This window comes from Triturus cristatus, chromosome 12 (assembly GCF_964204655.1).
Source record: "Triturus cristatus chromosome 12, aTriCri1.1, whole genome shotgun sequence".
Classification (NCBI taxonomy): domain Eukaryota; kingdom Metazoa; phylum Chordata; class Amphibia; order Caudata; family Salamandridae; genus Triturus; species Triturus cristatus.
This window is the reverse complement of record NC_140595.1, coordinates 289,915,548-289,939,297: the sequence shown is the minus strand read 5'-3', so window position 1 is coordinate 289,939,297 and position 23,750 is coordinate 289,915,548. Positions and strand designations below refer to the sequence as shown.

The following is a 23,750-nucleotide window of genomic DNA, read 5'->3' as shown; positions in this document are numbered from 1 at the left end:
GAAAGTGAGACAGATGGTAAGTCTGACGAATGCTTCATTGACTCTACAATAGAAGGAATAATAAAAGGACAGGTTAATAGAGATTTTCCTAGCCTTGGTGTGGGAAAAGCTAGATTTTATTAAAGACACAACGGGGAGTATTTTGCTGTCTTTTCTTGCACTTTATTAAACAGCAGCCAAGTAAAACACAAAACTACTTTCCCTAGAAAACTTGCATAAAGAACTACAAACAATGACATCACAATAGAAGCACCAATGGCACGTCTAGCAGCCCAATAATTATCTTGACTGAGAGCAACAATTCCTCTTTTCTTGAAGAGAATTAGTCCGTATGAGGCATGGAAAGCAACCACAACACTGAACCAAAAGAAATCAGTAAAGTCAAATCCGTAAGGCTGTCCAACATTAGATGAGGAAAACATCCTTTTGACGGGAAGGAAGGATCCGTGAAGTCCAGTGGGTTCCACTGCCGAAGAGAATCCAAGAGGTTTAGGTAGAGGTGTAAGCACCGCAGGAAGGTGCTGGAACTGCAGAAAAAACTGACCAGGGAGGGTTAATGAAAAGTGGTGGGGAAAAAACGCGCTCCCTTTTCTTTAATAAAATATAGCCTTGCTGACACAAAGGCTTGGAAAGTGTCGATTTTATTACAAGACCAGGGTCTCTTATTGTTCAAAGCATTGAAATCACAGAATCTGATACATGTGTAATAGGTTTACAATAAAGCCAATAAAGTTCTGAAGGTAATAAAGTGCATGACCTTCTCAAATCTGCAGATTGGTTGCAAACTAGCACCTGACCAAAAGGCCCTAGAGGCCATAGCCCTTCTGACTCATTGGGAGCCAAAGGAATCAACATCAATACCAACCATTTCACCCGGTGGGCTAAAGTGGAAGAAGAGACTGGTTTATAGGGTTTCTGGAAAGAAATAAACAGTTGGGTAGCAGTGGGGATCTCAAATCTGCAGCTCGTGAAACAAAAGATTTTAGAGCATTTCCTACACATAACTTTGGCCAAGGAGGGACAATGATAATGAATCGCGAATAAATTAGTTTTGGTATGTCTATGAACCTGAAAAGAAATGCCAAGGGGAGAATAGTGGAAGGGGGATACATCCAAGGCTTTAACATCAGAACCATGTTTCAAAGAAATGAAACACACAAGCATTGTCCATTTTGCACATATTTATTTGAGTGAAAGATGCACCTTATCCTGCCATGAGATAAATGTTTTTAACACAAAATTAACATTCCAAAATGTATTTGGGAACCGGAGGATTCACATAATGTACTCCCTTTTAAAAGATGACCTATCAAAGGATGTTCACCAATGGGTCTTCCATCCACTTTAAGGTGTTGAGCAGAAATGGCTGCTCTGTAATTGATTGTATGATGAGCCTTTCACTGAGATGCAAGCAAGGCTAAGACTTTGACTACAAGAGTCACATCTGCTAGAACTGGATCTGAATCCCTGTCCATATACCAGCTACACCAGACCCACCAGGCTGATTCGTAGAGTTTAGAAGCGCCAGGGGCCCAAGATTGTTGAATGAGGGGGATAGCCTCCTCCAAAATTCATGGGGTTCTCTAGGAAGACCTAAAATCCTCCACGCGATCAGAAATGGAGAGCCCTCTAGAATAAAGTTGTGTTTAAGTCCTTGAGGATTGAGCAACAGATGGAGCCAAACTGGGAAGTCCAAGGCCAGCTCCAACAGAGTTGGATACCAAGGTTGAGCTTGCCAAAATGGGTTGATTAGAACCAAAGATGACAACTGTCTGTGAGTCTGAGCCAGGACTCACGCAATAAATAGGAAGGGAGGAAAAGCATAGTCTGCGGCCAAGATTGAAGAAACGCATCCGTGGCTAGAGCTTAAGGATCTGGTCTCCAACAAGGAAGGGTAAAGGAAGCAAACTTGTTGTTGAGTCAGAAGGCAAAAAGGTCAATTGACATGTTGCCAAAGGTGGAAGAAAGACTATTGAATACCGAGGGCTGCAGCAGCCAATCACTTGAATCATGAAGATGTCTGGTGTACCAATCTGCTACAACATTCCAGTTCCCTGGGAGATAAACTTCTCTGATATTTGTTGTCTAAAAAAATATTCCCAAAGATGTTTGCCGAAATCCAGCAGATCTTTGGACCTTGTGCCCCAATAGGATTTATGTATTGCACTGCTGTTGGATTGTACATCTGTAAGAGAATTGTGCATTTTGCTTTGTCTTTTGTAAAGGACTGGATGGCAAAAGAACCTGCAAGCATCTCTAAACTGTTGATATGCAAGAATGACTCTTGAGGAGACTATGCACCTCCAGTCAGGAATTTACTGCATCTTGCGCCCCAAACTGTCTGACATGCATTGGATTCTAAGACCAGACCTGGGGTGGCATAGTATCTTTCTCCCATTCCAGGTGCCTAAATGAGTCAACCACCAAAGGAGGAGTTCTTTCGATTCTGGCAAACTGGGTCTGAATAAGCGAGACCTCTGCAAAGATGTTGGATTTTTTTATGTTGAAGGGCCCCGATACTAAAGAGAGCTCAGAAAACTCGCCTGAATTGAAGAAGCAAGAAGGCCCACGAGATGAGCTAAAGATCTGAGAGAAAAATGCGCGAGAGTAAGAGAATGACGGATCTCCTTTTTTATGAGGGCGACCTTGTGTTAAGGGAGTTGCAGGATAGACCGAGAGGTATCGATCAGGAAACCTTGAAATTCTATCTGACGAGAAGGAACTAGAGTGGACTTTTGAACATTGAGAAATCCCAGATGAAGTAGATCTTGGCAAAGATAAAAATTAGAAATTGGAACATTCTGGTTTTGGAGCTATTATCAGAAAGTAGTCTAGGTAGACAATCAGTCTGATTCCTTGTAGCTTTTCTCAGAGCACAACAGGTTTGAGAATATTGGTGAAACACCAAGGAGCTGAAGAAAGGTTGATAGGGAGAGCTTTAATTCTGAAGAAGGAAATTCCTCATTGGAATTGAAGATATTTTTTGTGAGAAGGATGCATCGGAACTGACAAATAAGCATGTTGAAGATCCAATCTGTCTAGCCAATCGCCCTGAAGGAAAATATCCCTGAGGTAGAGAATAGTTTCTATCTTGAAATCATGGTAAAACACAAAACATTTAGGTTGAAACAAGGCAACTTTTTTTTTTTTTTTTTTTCTGCACCAGAACCTGAGGGATTGAATTCTGTTTGTTCGATAGCTTCTTTAGTCAGAAAATAGTAGATTTCTTACTGAATCAAGGGGAATTGATCCTGGGAAAAAGTGGATGGGGAAGTTGTGATTGAAGAGGAGGTTGATAGAGTTCTATTTGACCTTGAATGCTTTGTATTACCCAGGGATCTGTGGTGAGAGAAATCCATGCATGTAGGCAAAGAGTCAATCTGCCTACTATGGGAAGTAGGCCAGAATTGGAAAGCCTTACCTGAGAATTGGTCTCCTCCGTTACCATATTCCCTGGAACGGTAACCTATGGAACACTGGGGATAGAACTGAGGTTTGTAGCAAGTGTAGATTCAACCTGGGACTGCTGGTCGAAGGAACCTCCTTTGAGGGATTGACACCTTGTGGGATAACTGCTGGAAAAGCAACTCCTACATTTGCGGGCCCTGGCAAAAACATTGTTTTGGAGGAAAAGTTGGGCCTTTTTGATCATGACAAAGATGGACACATATTTTCCGAATTCTTTAATGGGAATCTCCAAATAAGATGTTAGCCAGCGGTCCTTCTTTAGTGGCCAGACTAGTAAGTTTAGGATCTTTTTTAAGTAGTAGACTTTTTTGCTTTTCCTGCTAAATATGGGCATTGCCCAAAATACATGTAGCCCGTTGGGCCCAATTAGTCTTTGGATCCACCTGCGTGCCTTTGCTTCTTCAACCAAATCCAAAATTCTGATTAGATGACCAACTAAATCCCATCTTGACAGTTGGAGCAGGCTCTGTCCACTCCTTTCTTTGGGGCTTTCCCATACTTTGTGAAAAATATAAACCTGTTTGGATCAATACAGGAGTAGAAGTAATGTTGTTGGGAAGGGATGGGCGGGGACATTCAGATTTGAACTTATTTCGTGAAGATTTATCGAGAGCGTGGCGTAGAGAAAAGGAGACCTAATCCTCCACGTGCTCTGACTGGAATCACTCAAGTTGGGGTGGTGCATATAGGAGGGATCAAACCTGGGTTCCCCAAGATGGTCCACTAAAGCATTAGACACTGGGTGAGAAACGTCACCATCAAGAAAAATGTTCCACCTTTTCTCCGGAAGCCCATAATTTGTAGGATCTGGAAATCCATCAAAATTGTGAGTCAACCAAGACATCATCTTCGTCCTCATCGGTGTCTTTTAGATGGGTAACTTGAAGGGGGAGGAAGGGAGCCACAAAAATTAAACCTGTTGGGTGGGAAGACCAGTTTTCAAAGAAACACATTTATTAGAGACCCCAGAGGTCGCTGCACATTTCTTGCCCTTCTTAGAGGGACTTTCAGAGGGGGAACAAAGCATTTTAGAAAGCGACCCCTCTACATTTTGACACATTCAGCATAGACTGCTACAGCCCGCTGAACAAAATTCTTAATAAAAAAAAATCCTTAAACACCTAAGTGTCTTCTTCCTAAGACATAGTGAGCACAGAAGGTTAATTGTTAAACTGTCAAAATGCAAAAAAACCCTCATCAAAACGAATGTTATGTCAAAACTTTACAATTCCCCCAAATAGTAAGTAAAGGGTTAACTTATGAAGTGAGAGACCCTGGGGGCAGCTAGAGAAGAAGGGGGCTGTAGAGGAGAGTTGCTCAGGTGAGGAGGAGTTTCCATGGTAGGCGCAATGCCAAAGAGGATGTTACTCCTTAGTGGAGGAGAAAGAAACTTCCTGATGAGCCTGAAAACGCTGCAGGAGGCAGGCGGATGCGATGTGGGTAGCAGGAGCGGCAAACTGAAGCCAGAAGAGACAAATTGCAAATGCACTAGAGAAGCAGCGCATTGCCTGAGAGACCGCACCCGATGAGCGGTGAGAGAAAACAAACAATAGCATTCGATATTTATGCAAAATAATCACATTCAATTAAATATAACCTATGTTACTATCACTATGAATTGGAAAAACATGAATACAATACTTATCTTGACTACGAGCACCAAGGAAAGACTTGTTGCTCTCAGTCAATATAATTATTGGGTTACTTGATGTGCATATGTGCTTCTCTTGTGACGTCATTGTAGTTCTTTATCCAGGGTTTCTGGGTGATCAATTTTTTTTTTGTTTTACTTCGCTGCGGTTTGATAGACCTTCAAAACCGCCAAGAGCCAGTGTGATTGTGTATGTAAAAATCCCAGGTGAAATCCGACTGACACCACCATACCTGATTAAAATCACTTGTACCCAACTATTTACAACCAAATACATTTTTTTGGGGGGTGCAACACCCCAAGCACACCCCACTTCATGTAGCTATGCCCCTGGCCGTACAGCCAGAAGATGGTCCGGCTTATCCATTCTGGTGTCAGTGAGCCTGCCTTCATTGAAGAGGGTGTGGCAGTGGTCATGGAAAGGAAAGCAGGATCACAGTACTTGGGTTTTTCCATTGTCCTGAGGACTATAGCGCAGAGTCCTTCAGCAAGGTCCTGTCGTGGACGATGCACTACCAGCAAAGACCACCAAGGACTTTTTTAGTACGCTCCTTTTAGCATCATGGTGGTAATGTAAAGTACAGAGAATAATTATTTGTGGCAAGATTTTAAGCCCTGTGCATGAAGGACAAGAGCAGAAGTGGTGATTAGTCATGTGATTTAACATGCAGGAAATGCTATTTGCATCTCCTAACTTCATGGTTTGATTCAGTTTGATGCAAGTGACTGCTGTATTAGAAGTATGAATTGGAATAGACTACTAATATTTGAGAATTTTTGCGTAGTATGGGAGAACTTTGACATTTATCCTAAAGGGGGAGGCACAAGTCTTTCATATGTTTGTAAGACGTACATCTTTGGTGTATAAACATTTATAGTATTTGGAGAATTGTGCATGTTTCATAGCTCCAAAGTGTTTTCTGATTGGATTCCTGTGTTCCAAAATTGAAGCATGTGCTCTTGTATTTTAAGGGAGATTCGGGAAGCTTCAAATCACCCTCCAGTAAGTTGAGTTGAACATGCGTTGTTGACTGAGCGGTAAATGTGAAAGTCTGAGTCTGGTAAGCTTGATGGGAAGAGGAAGGTAGTACTCACCTGCGTGATGTGCGTGCATGCACCCACTGGGTGTGCTACTTGAGTGTAAAGACTGAAGAAGGGTATCCTGATGCCAGGTTGTCACTACGATTTAGCAAAAGTGGGGTAGAGCGGTCTGCTGGCATGAGGTTTGCATACTGTTATGATGTTGTAGAAGAAGAGCACACTGCCGCAAGAGGAAGTGTAGAGTTCTGTGGTGGTGTGACTGGAAGCCACAAGTTCTGCTTGGTTGTGTTCTGGGACTAGTCACTGTGTAGGAATGGCATGTTTTGTCAAGTGGTGGTACTGGAGACCGAATGCATTGGTGTGAGGTGTCTGTTGTGTCTATTTTCTTGTGTTTTTTTTCCTATATATATTTGTAATGGGACCAGTTATTTGGTTCAAATGGGAGGATTGCCGAGGTCCATTTTACTGGAGGCAGAGTTCATTGGCGATTCCTATTGTTGATGAGGGTCATTCGACTTGTGTGAGCAATGTCAGTCATTGTTGGCTGGGTGGATTGGACTTGGCTTCAGAAGTTTTAAGCGTAGAGTATAGCAAGCTGATGCTTTCCTATCCTCATACCTTAGGGCATTCATCCAGGTTATTTAGGTGGACTGGTGTTGGGCTGGTAGTGCTGGACTGCACTGGTGTTTGAATGTTTGGTTTTCTAAAGTTTTAATCTGTGTGTACGGGAGGGTGTCGCTGCATGCAGGAGATGTCCGTCTGATGTTTGCATGGCCTCCAGAGGGCATGAGGCCTGGCACAGATGTGGCGCTTTCTCCAGTCGGCCATGTGGTTACATTAGTTAGGCCAGTTAGGGCATGGTAGAGTGATGGGTTGCACTTTTGTGGGTGTGCAAAAGTGCGATGGAGTGAATTGTAGTTTTGGGTATGTGGGTGTTACTTGTGGAAGACGTAAAAGGCATGGGTCTTTGTTTCTGAGTCATAGTTGCATTGGTTTGACGTTTTTCCTGTGTGAAAGGAAGCAGAATGATGTAATGACCTTCCATGTTTTGTTTTTCTGGTGTGTAAGGGAAGGGGATGGTGCAGTGGTGAGTGTATCCATGGGCTGTGTGAGTATGCTGTAGAAGTTTGAGTGTGAATACCTGGAAAATGTAGTGATTCAAGGAATGATGGTGGTGTCTGTTTGGTTGGTTAAGCCTGCTAGTAGATTGCAGCTAAGAGGGCCTACCTGCTCTTACTGTAACCTAAGGACCTATCAAGCAACTTACCTCATAATTATATGGCTCCAGACTTGTGTGTGAAGTCCCTGCCCTCCAATTACAACACTTTTATTGTTTAACATTCATGTGTTATTGTATTGTTACAGGGATTCTGCACAAACCCAGAACTTTGCACAGGAATATAGGACCTTGGTGTATACGGACTGAGTCATCCTACCACCGTAGTACCCACAAGCCCAGGACCGACTAGCTATAGTATCTCACTTGCTCTCCTACTTGCTCACAGAGGAAAAAATGATTAGACACCCCAAAACGCAAAACTCCCAGATCTCCGGAATCGCGGTAACAAGACACCCTTTCGCTTTCACTCTTGTACTTGTCCACAATAAGATCTGACACACGAATCAGTTTAAAAATATTTTAACTAACGTGCCGTAACATGCAGTATATGTGCACAACAAGCAGGAAAATGAATAGTACAAATACAGTCCGCATAGTAGCTAGTCTATAAGTCATAAAGGGAGATGTTGTCATGGAAAGACAATAGAGCCTAAACTCCCTCCCCTTGCTAAGAAGCAGTAATATATATTGGAAGATCTCTGGGCTTTGTCAGCAAACCCCATACCTTGGCCTATAGATGGTAGATCTACATCTTAGGTGCTGTCTCGCTCTTCTCCCTGGAAAGGTCCCTCTCCAAGTGTATGCTACCTATTCATGTATTCTAATAAACCTAAGTACGTTGTCCAAACAGCTGCATCGGTACGCTTTGTCTAAGTGTTAGGGCCTGGTCAGAACTAAATAACAAGGGGCGTTATTGTTTGACCTTGCTCACAATGTTCATTCAAAATCGCAGGAACCTGCAGAGTGAACAGAGCGATGCGTTCTAATGTGAAAACAGCCATAGAAATTATTGCAAAAATAAAGTCTTGTGGTAATGTGCGCAAAGCAGCAGGCAAGCTGCAGCGTGGTCATGCTAACTAAAGGAAAATGAAAATGTCCCCATGGGCCATGTGACAGTATCATGTCTTTTGACACCTGAAAGATCCCCAAGCATAAGCCTCATTCCACAACTTTTGACCTTGCAACCAGTTTGGTTTCCTAGCTGGCTTTCTCCTAAACTGCGTCTGTTTCCAGGATGCAACACAAGGGTGGACTGGGAACACATAAAAGGGCACCCGCATTGTTTGATAAGAGCTCCAAAGTGCACCAAACCAGTAAGCATGGCGAAAGAGCCCAACCCATCCCAGAAGTGCTCTGGATACTATCCCACCCAGACAGTATTTGAAAAAAATGGGATCTAATAGGGCGTTTTACAGCTGAATTTAATATTTTTGCTACAAAACTGTATTTTATTGGTGCTTTTCTTCTTTAGGCAGTAGGTAAAGCGAAATAGCAAGCTAGTTCCACATCTTCCCTACATGTAAAAAAGCCACCTCAAACCAGTTTCCACAATTCCCAGCATGTAAATAACCACAGCAAGGCCGCTATCGCGCCTTTTACGTGAAGGGGAATAGCCCGACACATTCCACAATGGTCCAATAAATAGAACTATAGCTCGGCCAGTTCTGGGTGTTGCCACATGCAGAGACACACCGCATGAAACTGAGCCTAGGTTGCTCAGGGTTGTCTAAGCTTTCCCCTATTTGTTAACCCCTTTCATTGCATTGCGCCCACAAAACACCGGTCCAGGTGCGCCATATAAATGGATAAATAAAATAATTAGCTGTCCAACTTTTACAATGTTATTTCTAAACCCGTCCGCCATGCCTGGTTTTACAGTGTTCTAATATTTCAAGATACCAGTAGATCACTTTCCTTGTGGCCGAATCCTTAAGGCCCCAGTTTGTTGAGTTCCACCCATAGCCCTGTTCTAACTATGCAATAGCCCACAATGTTAAGCGCAGCCGCCCCCCTCCAGGCCGGTGTCTGCAATGACCCAGTTTGTGCAAAAATAAATAATTACATAAAATACTAATTAAAAAAAAAACAGTATCCACAATGCCCCAGATTATAATGCAATGTTTGCAGGCCAGTATCTGTAAATCCCAGTATATAATGCCAGGAAACCAGAACCGCATCTGCAAAGCCCCAGTATGGAAAACACTTTTCCTTGGCCAGAGTGCTCAATGCCTCGGTATTTCATATATGTTCCCAGGATAGGATGCAATATCCACATGTCTGTAATGCACTATACCCAGGCTCTTAGCAAGAATTCCTCATTATTTAAGGCAGCAGAATCCGTCCCGTATCTTAAGTGTCCCAGTGTGCAACACACTGTCCACAGGCATGTATCCAGCATGCCCCTGCATGTAAAGCAACCATCCTTAGCCTCCAGGCCAGTGTGTGCAATGCCTTCTCGAGTAAAGCAACACAAGTAGCATGGACGCCATTTAGGGGTCGCTACTGTGACCCCTAACGTGCCCCTTGCAACCCCTGACACTGCATTTGAGACCCTTGACCTCGGAGGTGGCAAAATCGGTGTCTAACACAGGTGCAGCTTATGCTTATAGACGTTGGTTGGGGCGCCAATATCCAAGTTAAAAAAAAAAATGTATGGCCTTATAGTATTCACTATACGGGTACTAAAAATAGTGGATAATTAATTGGACTATGACCCCCCCCCCCCCCCCCCCCCCCGCAGCTGAAGTAATGAATGCTCTCAAATGTATGTTGTGTGTAATTTTGCAGGTGAGTGTTTGAATGTGTGATTATGCACAGGGTACAAGTTGGGGGTACACTTGGGTACACGGTGTCCACCCACTATTTTCACAGGGTGGATGCTGTCCGCCCCCCCCCCCCAACCCCTGCCAAGAACTTGGGCCCCACAGAAATATGCTGAACTTGTCCCGGTGTAATTTTCAGACACCGGGCACGTTCAGCAGCTCCTGTACCTTGTCTGCTTAGGATTCCCAGCAGCAATGTGCAGGCAAAGAGGGAGCTTTTTTTCACTTCCAGCTGGACCAAAGTTAAGGGGCCATTAGGCCTCCTTGTGTTGAATAGCCTGACTGGACGTGGCCTGGAACCTCACACTTAAATGTAAATGCCTCGGAGGGGAAACAAAGGCACAGAGCTTGTCATCTCTTCACAGGTACTAAGAGGTCTGCTTTTGCTTTTGTTCAGTCCTAGAGTATCCGATATGCATGCACTGTAAGAATGTCAGGTGTGTTGGTCTGTCCCAGTATTTAAACAACAATTTCAATAGCACGGTTTTATTTCTTTTATGCTGGTAGGCAACCCAATGCTCTTTACATAACATACACATTATACTTTGACAATAAATCATGTCCATGTGTAAATCAAAGTACAAGATGAGTTACATGGGACAGGGTTACTAGGTGTAGGAGTAGCATGTCCTTCATAGCTCACTGTGTTTTATTACATGGCTTACAATTTATGAACCACGGGTAACCAAAGGATCTCTGTTAAAAGCAGTAACCCACTTTACTATCTACATAAAATTAAAATCTGTCATCTGCATGTTACGTGATGCGCTTTGCAGGAGACACATTAACCCACTATGCTACTTTGATTCAAATCTGAGACTTCACAAAACTCAGATTTCTCCAACAAACTCATTCACCTCCAGAGTTCTCGCCATTATTATTATTCCCTGAAATTTACTGGGCACCTTTTACAGCAGATGCCTTAACCCATAAAATATTTTAAAATGCAGACGTTAGAACCAATTAAGCAGAACATATCTACTGCCTTGCTTCTCCATGTTGCCAATTCCTTTGTGACCGGGTTAAAAAACAAATGTATATTAGGTGAGGCCCAGATTTTGCATTGGGATTGCGCCACTTTTTTGGCACAACCCGGACACCAAATCTCATTTGTTAAATCTCATAATGTGCTTAAATGTACTCATGATATACCTGGTAAAGATGTATGAGGTCTTGATATCGGATGTCCCTTGTGATGTCACATCCAGTGAGGTCACTTCCTGTTAAGTCACGTGCAATGTCTTGTGTTGTGACATCATGCGCTGTGATGGGATGCATCATGATAACACTTGCATGCGGCCTAACCTGGTTAGTCTCACCACTTCTTTTTTTAGGACTTGTGCCCCGATTATGTATGTATGTGTAAGCACACAAGTGTGAGTGAATGTACAGGTCAAAGAACGTGTCACTTCCACTACCCCTGGCCTTTTAATGAATTGACGTTCATGACCAGTAGTCTGTGTGTAACACACTGTAAGCAAAACCACACAACCAGACCACTATCCACAAACCCACCGTATATAACGCACTATTTCTAGCCCAGTGTTTGTAATGGAAAGAACACGTAATGTGCTATCCCCACACAAGTATCTGTAATGCACAGGGGTGCTAGGCACTAGACTTAGACAAGTCTCCACAAACCCCAGGCCCCACAGCTGTTATCCTGGCCACAACGCATCTAAAGGGACCCTGTCTGTTCTTTCTGTGGAGCACACCAGTGTGCAACCTGCCCAACATCACCTCACATGCGGAACATGGCGCTGCAGTCTCTTTTCCATTTCTGTTGTCTCGCTGTTTTTCACCTTTCAACCTATTAGGTCGAACCTAGAGTCAGCGCGCATGCACTGCTCTGCGAGGCATGCTGTATTGAGGAATGTACTTGTTGCACCGCTCACTCTCTGCCCCTATTTGTCATTGGCTTGTGTTATTCTCCTTCGTACATGCTGACCTCTGATTGGTTAATAGGCTTGTTAGTCCCTCCCTGGTACCGCCTGGCCTTCATTTGTAACCTCCCATGAAGACTGGCCATTTTACTTTGGTTGTTACACGTATGCTTTAATTAGAGCCTGGGAGCACTATTTTCTTAATTGGCTTTCTTCTGCCTGCTGTTGTAGACAGGACACACTCGCTCTCTCACTGCTTTTTTTAAATTTAAGCAGCACAGCCGCCTCAAATGGGATAATGGCGGGCATACTTTCCTTTTACTTGAACATGGGCGCACTTGTTTTGTTATAGTGGATCATCAGCTGTCCATTGATGTCACCACGGCCGTAGGACTTTAAACATACAATTGCTCATATTTCAAACAGATGTGAACTGTTTCGCTCAGATAGATTATGATGCTCACTAGGGACCTCTAGGAGCAGCTTGCGGTACTGCACCTAGACATGCAGTGTTGGCGCCTGGCTCACTAGGGACCTCTAGGAGCAGCTTGCGGTACTAAAGCGAGACATGCAGTGCTGGTGCCTGGCTCCCTACGAAAGCATTTGCAATGCACTGGGTCTCGCATTAATGACAGTATGAGCTTTTGGCATTTCATTATTATTTGAAACACCAATACCTCAAAATATCTGTAATGCGAGACCTATTGCATTGCAAATGCTTGTTTTCTTTGCTTCTGTTACTGTACCATCAGTTTTTTTCCTCGCCGCTTCCCAGTCCTTTCTCCCACTGTCCTCCGTTCTGTCACGCTTACCCATTTTTTTCTTGACTTCTGTTTCCCTCCTATCTCACTTCCTTTCTCTTCCTCGGTCACTTTCTCTACTTTACTGCACTTTCCTTATATTGAGTTCTTCCCTTCTCTTCAACTGTTTCCGATACATTTTTATTCACTACATCTTTCCACATCTCTTGCTTTCGCTCTCCCTCTGCACTTCTCTTTTCCTTTAATTCTTGCCTCCTCTTACTAGCACAGCTTTTCTCAAGTCTTTATACATCGTTTACGCGCATGTTCAATGCTGCACGAGTCTTCTAGGAAGGCAGCCGCATGTTTTCACCCGTCTACCTACTATGCTGCTGTCCATTGCCTCTGCCTGCCGTCTCACTCACACTGCTGATTATAGAATCAGAGCATTGGGTGTGTCCTCCGACCGAAGCTCAATGCTGGGACAGCATGGGTCTGAGAACGGACTATCTGGATTGTGTTGGTGGCAAACACTGCCTAGGCTAAGAAAGTGCCTCCTCTTGCAGGCCTCTGAGGTAGAGCCTCCTGAAAGCAGACTTCAGTTTCCTTCAGCATCCTCCGGTGCCCCTGGGGCAGAGTCTAGCTTTCTCCATCTAGCTCCACAGTAGTTTTCTCAATTTGACACCACCACATTTGATAGCCATTGGCATGCTAAGTCACCGCTTTTGGAGTTTGTTGGGATGTCTGGCCATTTCAGGTGGAGGGATTTCGTAGAACTTGACTTTTTGGGAAATTTGTTGGTTCTCGGACCCCTGGGCTTAAACTCCAGTGAGTTGCTCAGTCCGGCATCTCGGGCTACTGAGACACCAGGCCAAAGGGCAGATTAATTCTGACTTGGTTGACATATTGAAGCACTGGGATAGACAGCATGAGTTCTGGCCTACAAGGCTCCCAGTAAGCCCCTGAAGAAGGTCTTCAGTGGATGGGGTGAGCTTGAATTCTTGAAGCAAGATTTCTGGCCATGATCTATGTGAAGGTGCAAGAGTAGATTAGGAGGATCTCACTATGTAAAATTCAAAGAGGCGCTCTCATTTGCTGTGGATGGAAAAGCCCTGTTTTGTTGGAATCTAAATCTCAACCCATTTACTAACCGAGGTTGTTCGGTGTTCAGACTCACTTTTGAGTAAATAAATTATCTTACTAAATATTATGGTATACTTTTTTTTCTCTTCTGCAGGAAGGCCACCTTCATTGTAAAGGAAGGACTCTACACTGTGACAATGGCGCTGTACCAGACTAATAAGTTTTTGGTACCATTGGCCAGACTCCCTTCCCCGATTCCACTCAATGATCATCTCAACATCCAGCTTCAGTTGGACAGACGAAGGCCACAGCCGTTCTTCGTGCTGACCGTGAGGAAATGTTGGGCCACCCCTACCACGAATTATAGCCAAGCAGCACAGTATACGTTTATTCGAGATGGGTAAGCTTTGCACATGTGAATTGTCCACTTGATATCTTTAAGGCATGGACGTTTGCCCATCAAGGGGCAGGATGCATGCTTTGCTCTTGGTAGGTGGATAAGAGCCATTCTTGCCCTTGCATGGTAGTAGACTCAGGTTCATGGGGTCACGAGTGTCTCCAAAAAGTAAAAGAAATTGCTCTGCCATTGGGTAATGGGAGGATTTTATTCTCACTTGGTGTTGGTGTATCACAAGGGCTAACTTTGTAGTACATGGTCAGAGTTCCCAGTTCTAACGAAATCAACAAGACTTCCTTTGTGTAGACTTGTCAGGGGGCGAAATGTACTCCCTTTAGCAGGTGAGAAGGTTTTTGTCTCCACTTCACACAGGGTGAGCAACATTTGCTATGTACTTACCTGAAACTGAGCACAAATTGTTTGCACGTGTAGTAGGCAGAGTAAGGGTGCTTCTTGCTCGCCATGATTTGTGCTGCTTGCTTGGCAGGATGAACATACTTGCAGAATTTCACTAAACAATAATGGGGAATGGTGGAGAGCTGCTTGCACTGGATCTTGGATTATTTGGAGTGGTACTTTATAGGGTTGTGGCACACATTGCGTCAACTTGTAGCTGAGCGGATGGGATTTGCTGTAGTAGGTAGACTTGTATTTGTATGGCGGTTGCTGAGGAGCCGAAATGTTTTCACGTATTCCTTTCCTGGCCCCCAGGTGCAAGAATGATTCCACCATGACGTTCAATGATACACGAGGCACGGCTGTGCGTTTCAGCATCCAGATGTTTCGCTTCATCAATTACCCCCGCTTCTACCTGCATTGCCAAGTGCGTTTGTGTGCGCCCAATGTCACCCACACCTGTCTTAAGGTAACTACAATCTGCACATCTACGAATAGATTGTTGTTGTTGGGGACCTGGGCAGATAGCGGGCAGGAAAACAGTTGACAAAGTTTTTTTTTTTTTGACTCCTCACTGTGACCATTTATGGAGTTAGAGGGGTGAGCTCATGTGCAGTGCGGACTTTTGAAATGTTTGCATTTGGAGATAGCTGTCCAGCAAGACAGGAAAGTGACTGCACCATCCCTGGCCCATATGTTATGAGGGTCTCAAACCGACTGACCAGGCCCCAATTTCTGAAAACCATTCACTGCTTATAGGCAAGCCAACTTTGGATGAGGCCTCATATCCCCTGCTCCAAAACAAAGCTGAGCCCAACATTGGCTGTCAAAAAGGTACCTTAAGGTGAAATGTAATGCGTCTGCAAGCCTGCAGCGTACATATTCACTTTTAGCGGAAATTTCACATCACCTTAAGACAACGAAGAAAACGCCCTGCTCCTGAGTAGGGCTGGACGGAGTTTGCGAGGTTACCAGATTACTCCGTCAAGTTCCGCGAGTGGGCGGAGTGTAAGTGTAACTAACTTACTGGTGCTATCCTCGAACGAATGCAGAGTCTACTTGCCAGCCCTAGTTATGGGTAATTATTGTGGGCATCTAGGCCGACATAATAAAATCTAAATACATACAACGCTTTGGCAACCAAATGAGCGCAGTTAAAAAGCACCAGGTGTTCTGTTGTGGTACCTTTTGCATGCAGGCGAAATAGGAAAGCGTTTCTACACAGACTGACTATGTACTATGACGTCATGGGTCCGTAGGCTGCGCAGTCTTCTGTAGCCGGTACCACTCTCGTTAATGACCGGAAGCTGCTGCTTCCCACTATACTGCATTAATAATTAAGGTTCAGAGCGGGACTGCAGGGCCTTCAGCATGGCTGTTTGTGGCTTCCAAGAGCGGGGACAAGCCACTTGAGCAGCAGAAAGGGGGTGCGATGTGTAGAACTCTGAGTCAGAGAGAGGGGGGCAATGGCCAGGGAGGAAGGCGCTGAGCAGACTGTCATGGAGGCAGCAGTTCGAATGGGAGGAATGAGGCAGTCCGGATTAGACTGTCCGAGATGCAGGGGATGGGCTGTCAAGCAGGGGATCGGGGTGAGTGTAGACTGAGTAGACAAGAGGGATAAATTAATCTAGTTAAAGAAGGGTACTGCTAGGAGAAGTGGTGCGCTCAGGGGTAAGGATGAGGGTCAGTGCAAGGGTTGGTGGTGGAGTTATTGGGTATGCACATTAATTGATGGATGAAAGAGAGGGTAGAACGGTTAGGTGCCTGTGGGTGCAATGCTAGACGAGGAGACGGTGTGGGAGGGGTGCAGATAGGTAGGTAGGTGGGTGGGGTGCCAAAAGAGGTAAGAGTGGGTAGGGGTACAAGGATTTAGGGCCAGTTGGGGGGGTGGTCAAATGGACTAGCGGCAGGCAGGGAGCTGTGAGAGCAGTAGAACGGGTGGGTCTGTAGTGATTAGCAGAAGGCAGTGACAGAAGGAGTGCATTTGCATTACCTTGCTCGGTGTCTCCTCGTGGCACGGGGAGCAGTGCCCTTCTCTTCCTTGGGCTTCGGCCTGCACTCAACTCTGTTCACTAAATGAATGAAGGGTTAAAGCCTTGCTGCCAGACTTCTGCAATTGCCCAGTGTGGCTCAAGCCTCTGTCTCTCCCTCACATCCTGTCCGTCACGTCCACCACTGCCAGCGGTCTGTTTTCCGGCAGCGGGAGCTCTGGGTCACACTGGACTTCTCCTCCTCCTGGTCCTCTGTCCTTCCCACCACTCAGGCCTAGGCTCCCTCACATCTGGAAGCCCCCTAGCCCACCACCGCCCTCTCCCTGAAGCAACTGTCGTCAATCCTACCGTGGGGAGGTGAGGCCTAGTATGGCCTTGCAATGCCCCCTCACCACCACAATCCACGCCCATCTCTCCCTCCTCCTGACCACATGCAGTCACCGTATACACACCATACCAGCATTTGATTGGGAGCGTGCCAGTAAACTCCGCTCCGCAGGCGGAATTTTTACTAAACTCCATGCTCCAAGCTGGGCATGGAGTGGCACAACTCTGCCGACAGAGCATAGTTTGCCACCCACCCCGACTCCTGAGATGCAAGAACACTAGACAATCATTTACAGCACTGTAAATGTTTTCTGTAGGCACATGACTTGTATTAACGCCTATGTTGCATAAACATTCCTAAATGCGCCACTCATTTTCCAGACTGGGCATTGTATAACTATCCCTAACTTTGGGGGAAGGGGCGATCTTTGGGGTCTAATTATAGTAAGCGTTGGTGAAATTTGCCACGCCAGTATCTCTGGTTAACTAAAATTCCAGAAATTGTGCTACTATGCCACAATGCATAATTACATGCAGTCAGTGGAAAATGTTTACTACGTATGCCCTGTTTGCAATAACAATTTACCACGAATACGCAAGAACAATGTGAACAAGTGTGTGAACGACTCTTTGCAGTGCCTTTTGTTTAACTTTTTTAGTGCAAAATGCATTGATGCATCCAAAGTGGACATGAGCATGCATTTTGTTCCAAAGGTCAGCACCGAATGCCAGTATTGCTGGAATTGAGTATTTAAGCGAAAAGCGAACTGATCGTCCGTCCTTGGCCCATGCTACACTTACATTTGCAAAAAACACCCAAAAAACACAGCCACCACATTATCCTGTAAATGTTTCCAGCAAGCATTATGCCATACTTTTATGAGTGCATTGATGGTCTTGTGAACGTAGCCTTGGACAGGAACAGTCCTCAATCGGTTAACACACAGGAGTTTATTTCAAGACTAGATGTCTGGAAGATTTTTCCAAAACTCCACAGACACCACAAAATTTAGTTAAACAAATCATAACTGCATAAAAGCAGAACTGTTGTGACCACAAGTGCAATAAAAATGTAAAACCATTACATAAATCTTCCGATCCTCTGCATACATGACGGGTTGAACGAGAACTGAAACTAACCGCAGGAGGTTCCTGCCTGGTCAGCATCCCAAGTGTTTTAATGGGTAATAAAAAATATACAGGTTTGGAATTTGTGTCTTCCAAAGAGCAGTACTAGAGACAGCACAAGATTAAGAAATCTGTTCGGGCATCACGAACATCAGTGTCATATTAAAACGAACTGCAGCTTGGGTTCACTGTAGCAGGGATTATTAAGACCTTTCCAAGGGTATCTAGACCTGCTAGAAGTAAAGACTGCAAGAGCTCATCTCCAAATTAAGGCCGTCTGTGGCAGTGGCTTACTGGCTAGATTACTGACCGGCAGTGCGGTTCTGTCGTATCACTTTAATCCAGAGCCCAAATTTATACCCTTTCAAGTGGTTTTTAGGGATGTAATTTCTATTAAGCTGATTTAGCCATGCAGAACACAATTTGGTTAATTTGAGCTGGTGGTTTCTGGTGCTCGGCACTGGCACATCATTTTCAACCCTCAACACTTATGCCAGTCTACCACATGGTGGTGCTGTCTGCCTAATTTTGAGATGAGCTCAACAACAGTGTTTAATAATTTAATATACATTAAAAAATACCTGCTGCCTACACCATTCTCATAGCTTTGGGCGACCTGGAATAGTCAGAATTATCACACTTGTAGGCGTGCCATGGTTAGTAGATGTGTTTGTACTTTTGTTGGCAGCGCTGGCAAGGGTAATGGGTGTTGCAAGCTGAAATGGCCTTCTGAGAAGGGCCCTAGCACTTAACTTTTAAAAGATTAAGCACGAAGACCATCTCCCTAACATAGACATACTTACGAAATTCATGCAGTTCCAGGCATTGAAAATGTAACGTGGGCATAGAGACCTAGTTTCTCGTAAAGCGAGTAGACAAGGGTGTCTTTATGCCCAGCGCAGATGTACAGGACACAAGGCTTTTCCTAGTTTTTCAATTATTGCCCACTCTTGACTGAACAGGCTTTCATCTTCGGTTAGAACCTCCCCACCCCACACCCCCGCTCATGCAACCCCCTCAGGACCTTGAGGATACTCTCGAAAAGGGGTCTTTGGCTGTATGTAAAAAAAATGCGATATAATATTGTTTGAGGGGACCATGGGAGGGGTGCAGAGGAAGGTATGTGAATGTTTACATATTCCAGTGTATAAAATTCTTCTAGAAGAACCGGGAATACTGTTACATGTATTCACTGTTTATAATCCAGTTGTCTTGTTTCCCTCTCCTCCCAAACCCCTTTCTTCCTCATCTGTATGACCATCTAGAATTGCTGGAACGGGGCTGACTGGAGCGCCTATAGACGCAGACGAGCCATTGATGAGGACCTCAACCTGTACACGAGAATTGTTAGCATTGGACCAATCCAGCATGCAGAGACTATGTCACAAGCAAAGAAGCCGGACTCTGGTATGGCAGCACACATGCATGGTGGTTAGAAGGGTTATATATAGGCTTTCCTGTTTTCAGTTTCTAATTTTGTTAAATTCTGGTGGGGTTTTTTCAGTGTTTTCAAGTGATTTCAATACCTTAAAAAACAGTGGTTATCAGTGGTTATACATTTTCGCGCCATAAACAGAAACGGTGTTTTTCCAGTGCTTATGGAACTTTTTGCTTTTATTATTGCTTGCTTTATGCACTGATAGTGCATGGTATGTAGGCAGTGTACATAGTGTATATATGAGATCCAAATACTTTTTTACAATCAAACTTATTGTAGTACACCATACAATACTTCTTCAGTGAGTCTTGGGTCATGCACGCTCGCTCTTTCCTTCCTATGTAAACTTTTATCTGTGAAAAGGCCCTCTCAACATTGGTACTTGAGACTGGCAACGCCAAAATAGCCAGTACATAATTTACTAACTCTGTCCACTGACACAGCTTTCCATGCCATTTCTGGTGCACCTGAAGATTTCAATTCTCTGCAACAGGTTCTGCAACATATGCTTTGAACTTGGTGCATATGCCCTCAGAGTTATTGAAGCAGTCAAAAATAAAGTAGCACTTTTGAAGCTCTTGAGAAAATGTCACTTTACGGTAGGTATCTATAACTTGTGCAGAGTACCACACTGAGGGTTCATCGACTTCAAATGCCATGGTTGGTGAAGGGCTATTTCTCATACATTGTAAAATAAAAGTTCCTGAATTGCTTCTCAACAATTTTTTGCTTACCAAGTGGAACGAATTCTAACATGGGACATGTTGCAGTGCCAAAGTCACTAAAAGTGTCGCCCAGCCTACTCTTAGGGAGATGTTTCACATCTACACCAATTATGCTGGACACATGTTAGACAAGGGTGTTTTCAGACTCTAGATTTTCTATTATGTCCACTGCAGCAATCCCGCTTTCCTGTAAAAATCTAAGAATGCGGTAGTGTACTGTTTTCATATCCCTATCAATATGTGACCAAAGATCCTCACATTTCTTGCCTTTGGCATCCTCACTCAGCAAAAGTTTTTTTTAAACGGATGCCACATGGATACTCTAGCATTCATGACCTCTGGGACTGAGAACCATCAGCTAAGTGACACAGTTGGGAAGACTCTCTTTGATGCCACACAAAGCACAAAATGAGAAATATTTGCCTTTTTAATTTCTGCGTATAATGGAACAGTGCACCAGAATGGACTAAAGTCAACAGCATTCAATAACTCTGAATATTGTAAAGATGTTTTCAGCATACCATCTAACAAGTGGCAAGGATCTTTTACACGGAAGTACTTCAGCTCCGGTATCGGTTTGGACAGGTCATCACACAACATTTTCATATAAGTAGCTGAATCACTGCATATACAAACAATATCACTGAAATCTTTGAACTTGGTAAGAACGTTTTGCAGAAGCATTCTAAGTGACACTGCATTCCATGTTTTTCAGCAGTCTGGTGTCATGCTTTCACCAGTATCCCATATGCTTGGTGACTGCACTCTTTTCACCTATAGCTGTCCCTATACCTTACATTGTATGTTTAAAGCCTGGGGTGTTTGGCAATTCACCTACTATCAATACTGACTCACTAGAAAAGGGGGCTGATGTATCAAGAGTTTTTAACCATTCTGTGCGGGTATATGTAATGGAACGTGTAGGGAAAAATTCTTATGAAACCTACATTTTTTTTCCTTTCAGGAAGAAGAAACTAAATTTTAGTGACATCCCTAAACAACAAAATCAAGCAGAATGTTAGCCCAGTCTTTCTTACTGCTACCTTATATAACAAAGTTATATTGTACTGGCCCCTTGAAGAAGAAATAAAAATAACTTTCACTCTCTTTTTCCTTTCTTTGAATGGCATTTAGTTTGTGGTTGAGCAGGGTTTTTTCCAGTGTTTATATGTTTACACGGATGAGGGCTATTTCCCTTATGGTGGGGTTTTATCAGTTATTATAGGTTTAAACCTAAAACCGTACAGTCTAGTTATATACATACCTATTATTTAACCTGGGCATGGAAGTCCGACATGTGACTTGTTAGCAAATCTGTAATATTCGTCCCTTGACATTGGTGATTGTGGGGAGTGTGATGATGCCTCATCTAAAGTTTTGTTTTCACTTTTCTTTCAGGCATCAATCAACTTCTTGTTCCATGTGTGCTTGCTGTGGGCTGTGTTGCTGGCCTTTTCTTCCTAGTCGCCGTAGCCAAACTGGTCAAGAAACACACTGGACTTGAACTTTCCTCTGCAAGGTCTTCCAATAAACTGTAAAGGCTATTCTTTGTCTTGCTGTTGGTTCCTTTGCTGTGCTGTATGCATGATCTGTAGGCTTGTGATATTTGTACCTGTGCAGCAGACCAGGTTATTGGTGTATCATCGGTGTGATTTTTTTTTTTTTTACATTTTTTTTTTTTGTGAGTGATCCATGTGCCATCCTCCCAGAACATTCTAGTCAGTCATCTGTGGAAAGTGGGCTTCACATGGCCATTAATTCTAACAAAGGATTGAAAGAGCCACTCCTTTATGCATTTAGTGGGCGAAATAAGTATTGGCGAATTTGGCTTGTGTGTTGTCCTTCAAAAATTTCCTCACCTGTATGAACGGAGGCAAGAGAGCTTGTGGATGTGAAATGGTTAGGGCTTGTATGAACACTTCACCCACCCAGTACCCTGATGTGATTGGCCAATCCCTCTTGCCCAATGCTATTTGCAGGCATTCACCAACGAAGGGCACTTGTTGAAGCTCGCTCTTTGGACACCTAGGGAACAGTGTTCGAATAGTCTGAAATCACCAATCCTGATCTTAGCTCTTGGATGGGTTTTCCGATGGTCAAACGTTTGGTCATTCAATAAATGGAACTCAGATGTGTGCCAAAGGAAAACCAGTTCTTTCACCAGTTGATTGTAAATAGCAGTTGAACGTTAATATGTTGACTTGTATTTATTTGAAAATTGTTATGCAAGAACTCTTCAGTCGTACTCCAAAACAAATATCAACTCCCGCCTGCATTTAGTTAAACCTGTCCAGAAAGCCAACATCCACACTCCACCCCCACTACACTCTCCATCCCCAAAGGTGTGCCCTATAAATTCAAAGCTATCTGAATTCCGGTGTGCCCAACAACTTACTGACAGCTTAGCAACAAAACACCACAAACCCTACATTTGAACCTTAAATCTCGCCATGCCTCGCATGGAACACTCGGGCCCCAAAGCCACCTTTAACAGTTTGAGTTTTATGGTGCATCAGGCACCAAGACCACCATGAAAGCCATCAAGCATTGCCTCAGTTTGATCTCAGACACCCACAATCTCTGCAACTGGGAATTGCAATATTATCAATCGTTCACTAAAACCAGACTCTATCTAACCCCTCCAATAGGTTTAGCAGACCACTACCATTCCTCCCGCCCTTCTGTGCAATATACAGAGGTGGATCTTTTAAAAACCACTTGCCCATACAGACGTTGTGAATAACCTTCTACTCTCAAAATCACAACGTATGGAGACATGTTACCATCCACTGTCATTCAGTCCTCCCAAGATGAGCACAAACACCCCAAAAGGGTCAGTGCATCCCTTAAACACTGACATTTCCAGATGCAATCAAAACGAACAATGGGCCCGCAAATCAAAAAATCAAACTTCAGCCTTGAAGACCCACTACCAGCTCACTGTTTAACTACCATTATTAAAAGAATGTTAGCACTCGCTACCCAATCAAAAAACAGTTCATCCTTTCCATCCTGCAAGAATACCCAACTGATTCCAGACCATGCTGCAGACGAATAGGAAGCATCAGTGGCACCTGTCACCATTCTGAACATGCAATAGTGTTTGCCCGTAGTCCCTGGTGTGGTTTGATCTCTCCGCTACCTTAGATATCACTTAACACAATCTTCCTGGTCTGGCAAGGAAAGTAACCGGATGACGGCATGTGAGACACAAAGTGCCTGGAGCTCGTGCCGCTGTTTGGTGCTGGAGTGTCTGTGAATGTTTTTGCAGTAGTAAAATTCTGAAAATTGAAAACCTGAATAAGCCCCAAGCACGTCAACAGAAAATGGTTGCAAATAGGGGAGCGGTAACCGTTGCGGTGAAAGATGGCTGGAATCCATGGTGTTGCATAAAGGACCATGCATCACTACTAGCCCGAATATGTGCAGCCATTGTGCCACTGGATTCAAGCTAGCCTGGCCGAGGAAGGGTGACAAACCTGAAACTGGTCCTAGGATGCTTGTTTCCGGTCCAGGGAGGACCTGGCCTGGCATTTCGGT

At 44.1% G+C, this 23,750-nt stretch overlaps 1 protein-coding gene across 1 annotated transcript in view; it reads left to right on the top strand.

Annotated features, from left to right (window-relative positions):
- The window catches only part of LOC146775889 (uromodulin-like), a 64,158-nt gene extending 42,404 nt beyond the window's left edge, over positions 1-21,754 (top strand). The window contains exons 6-9 of the mRNA XM_085640042.1: positions 13,963-14,208; positions 14,917-15,070; positions 19,313-19,454; positions 21,609-21,754. Coding sequence (XP_085496168.1) covers positions 13,963-14,208; positions 14,917-15,070; positions 19,313-19,454; positions 21,609-21,748 — 682 coding nt within the window. The 3' untranslated portion in view covers positions 21,749-21,754. The remainder of the gene's footprint in view (positions 1-13,962; positions 14,209-14,916; positions 15,071-19,312; positions 19,455-21,608) is intronic.
- Positions 21,755-23,750: the final 1,996 nt, after the last annotated feature.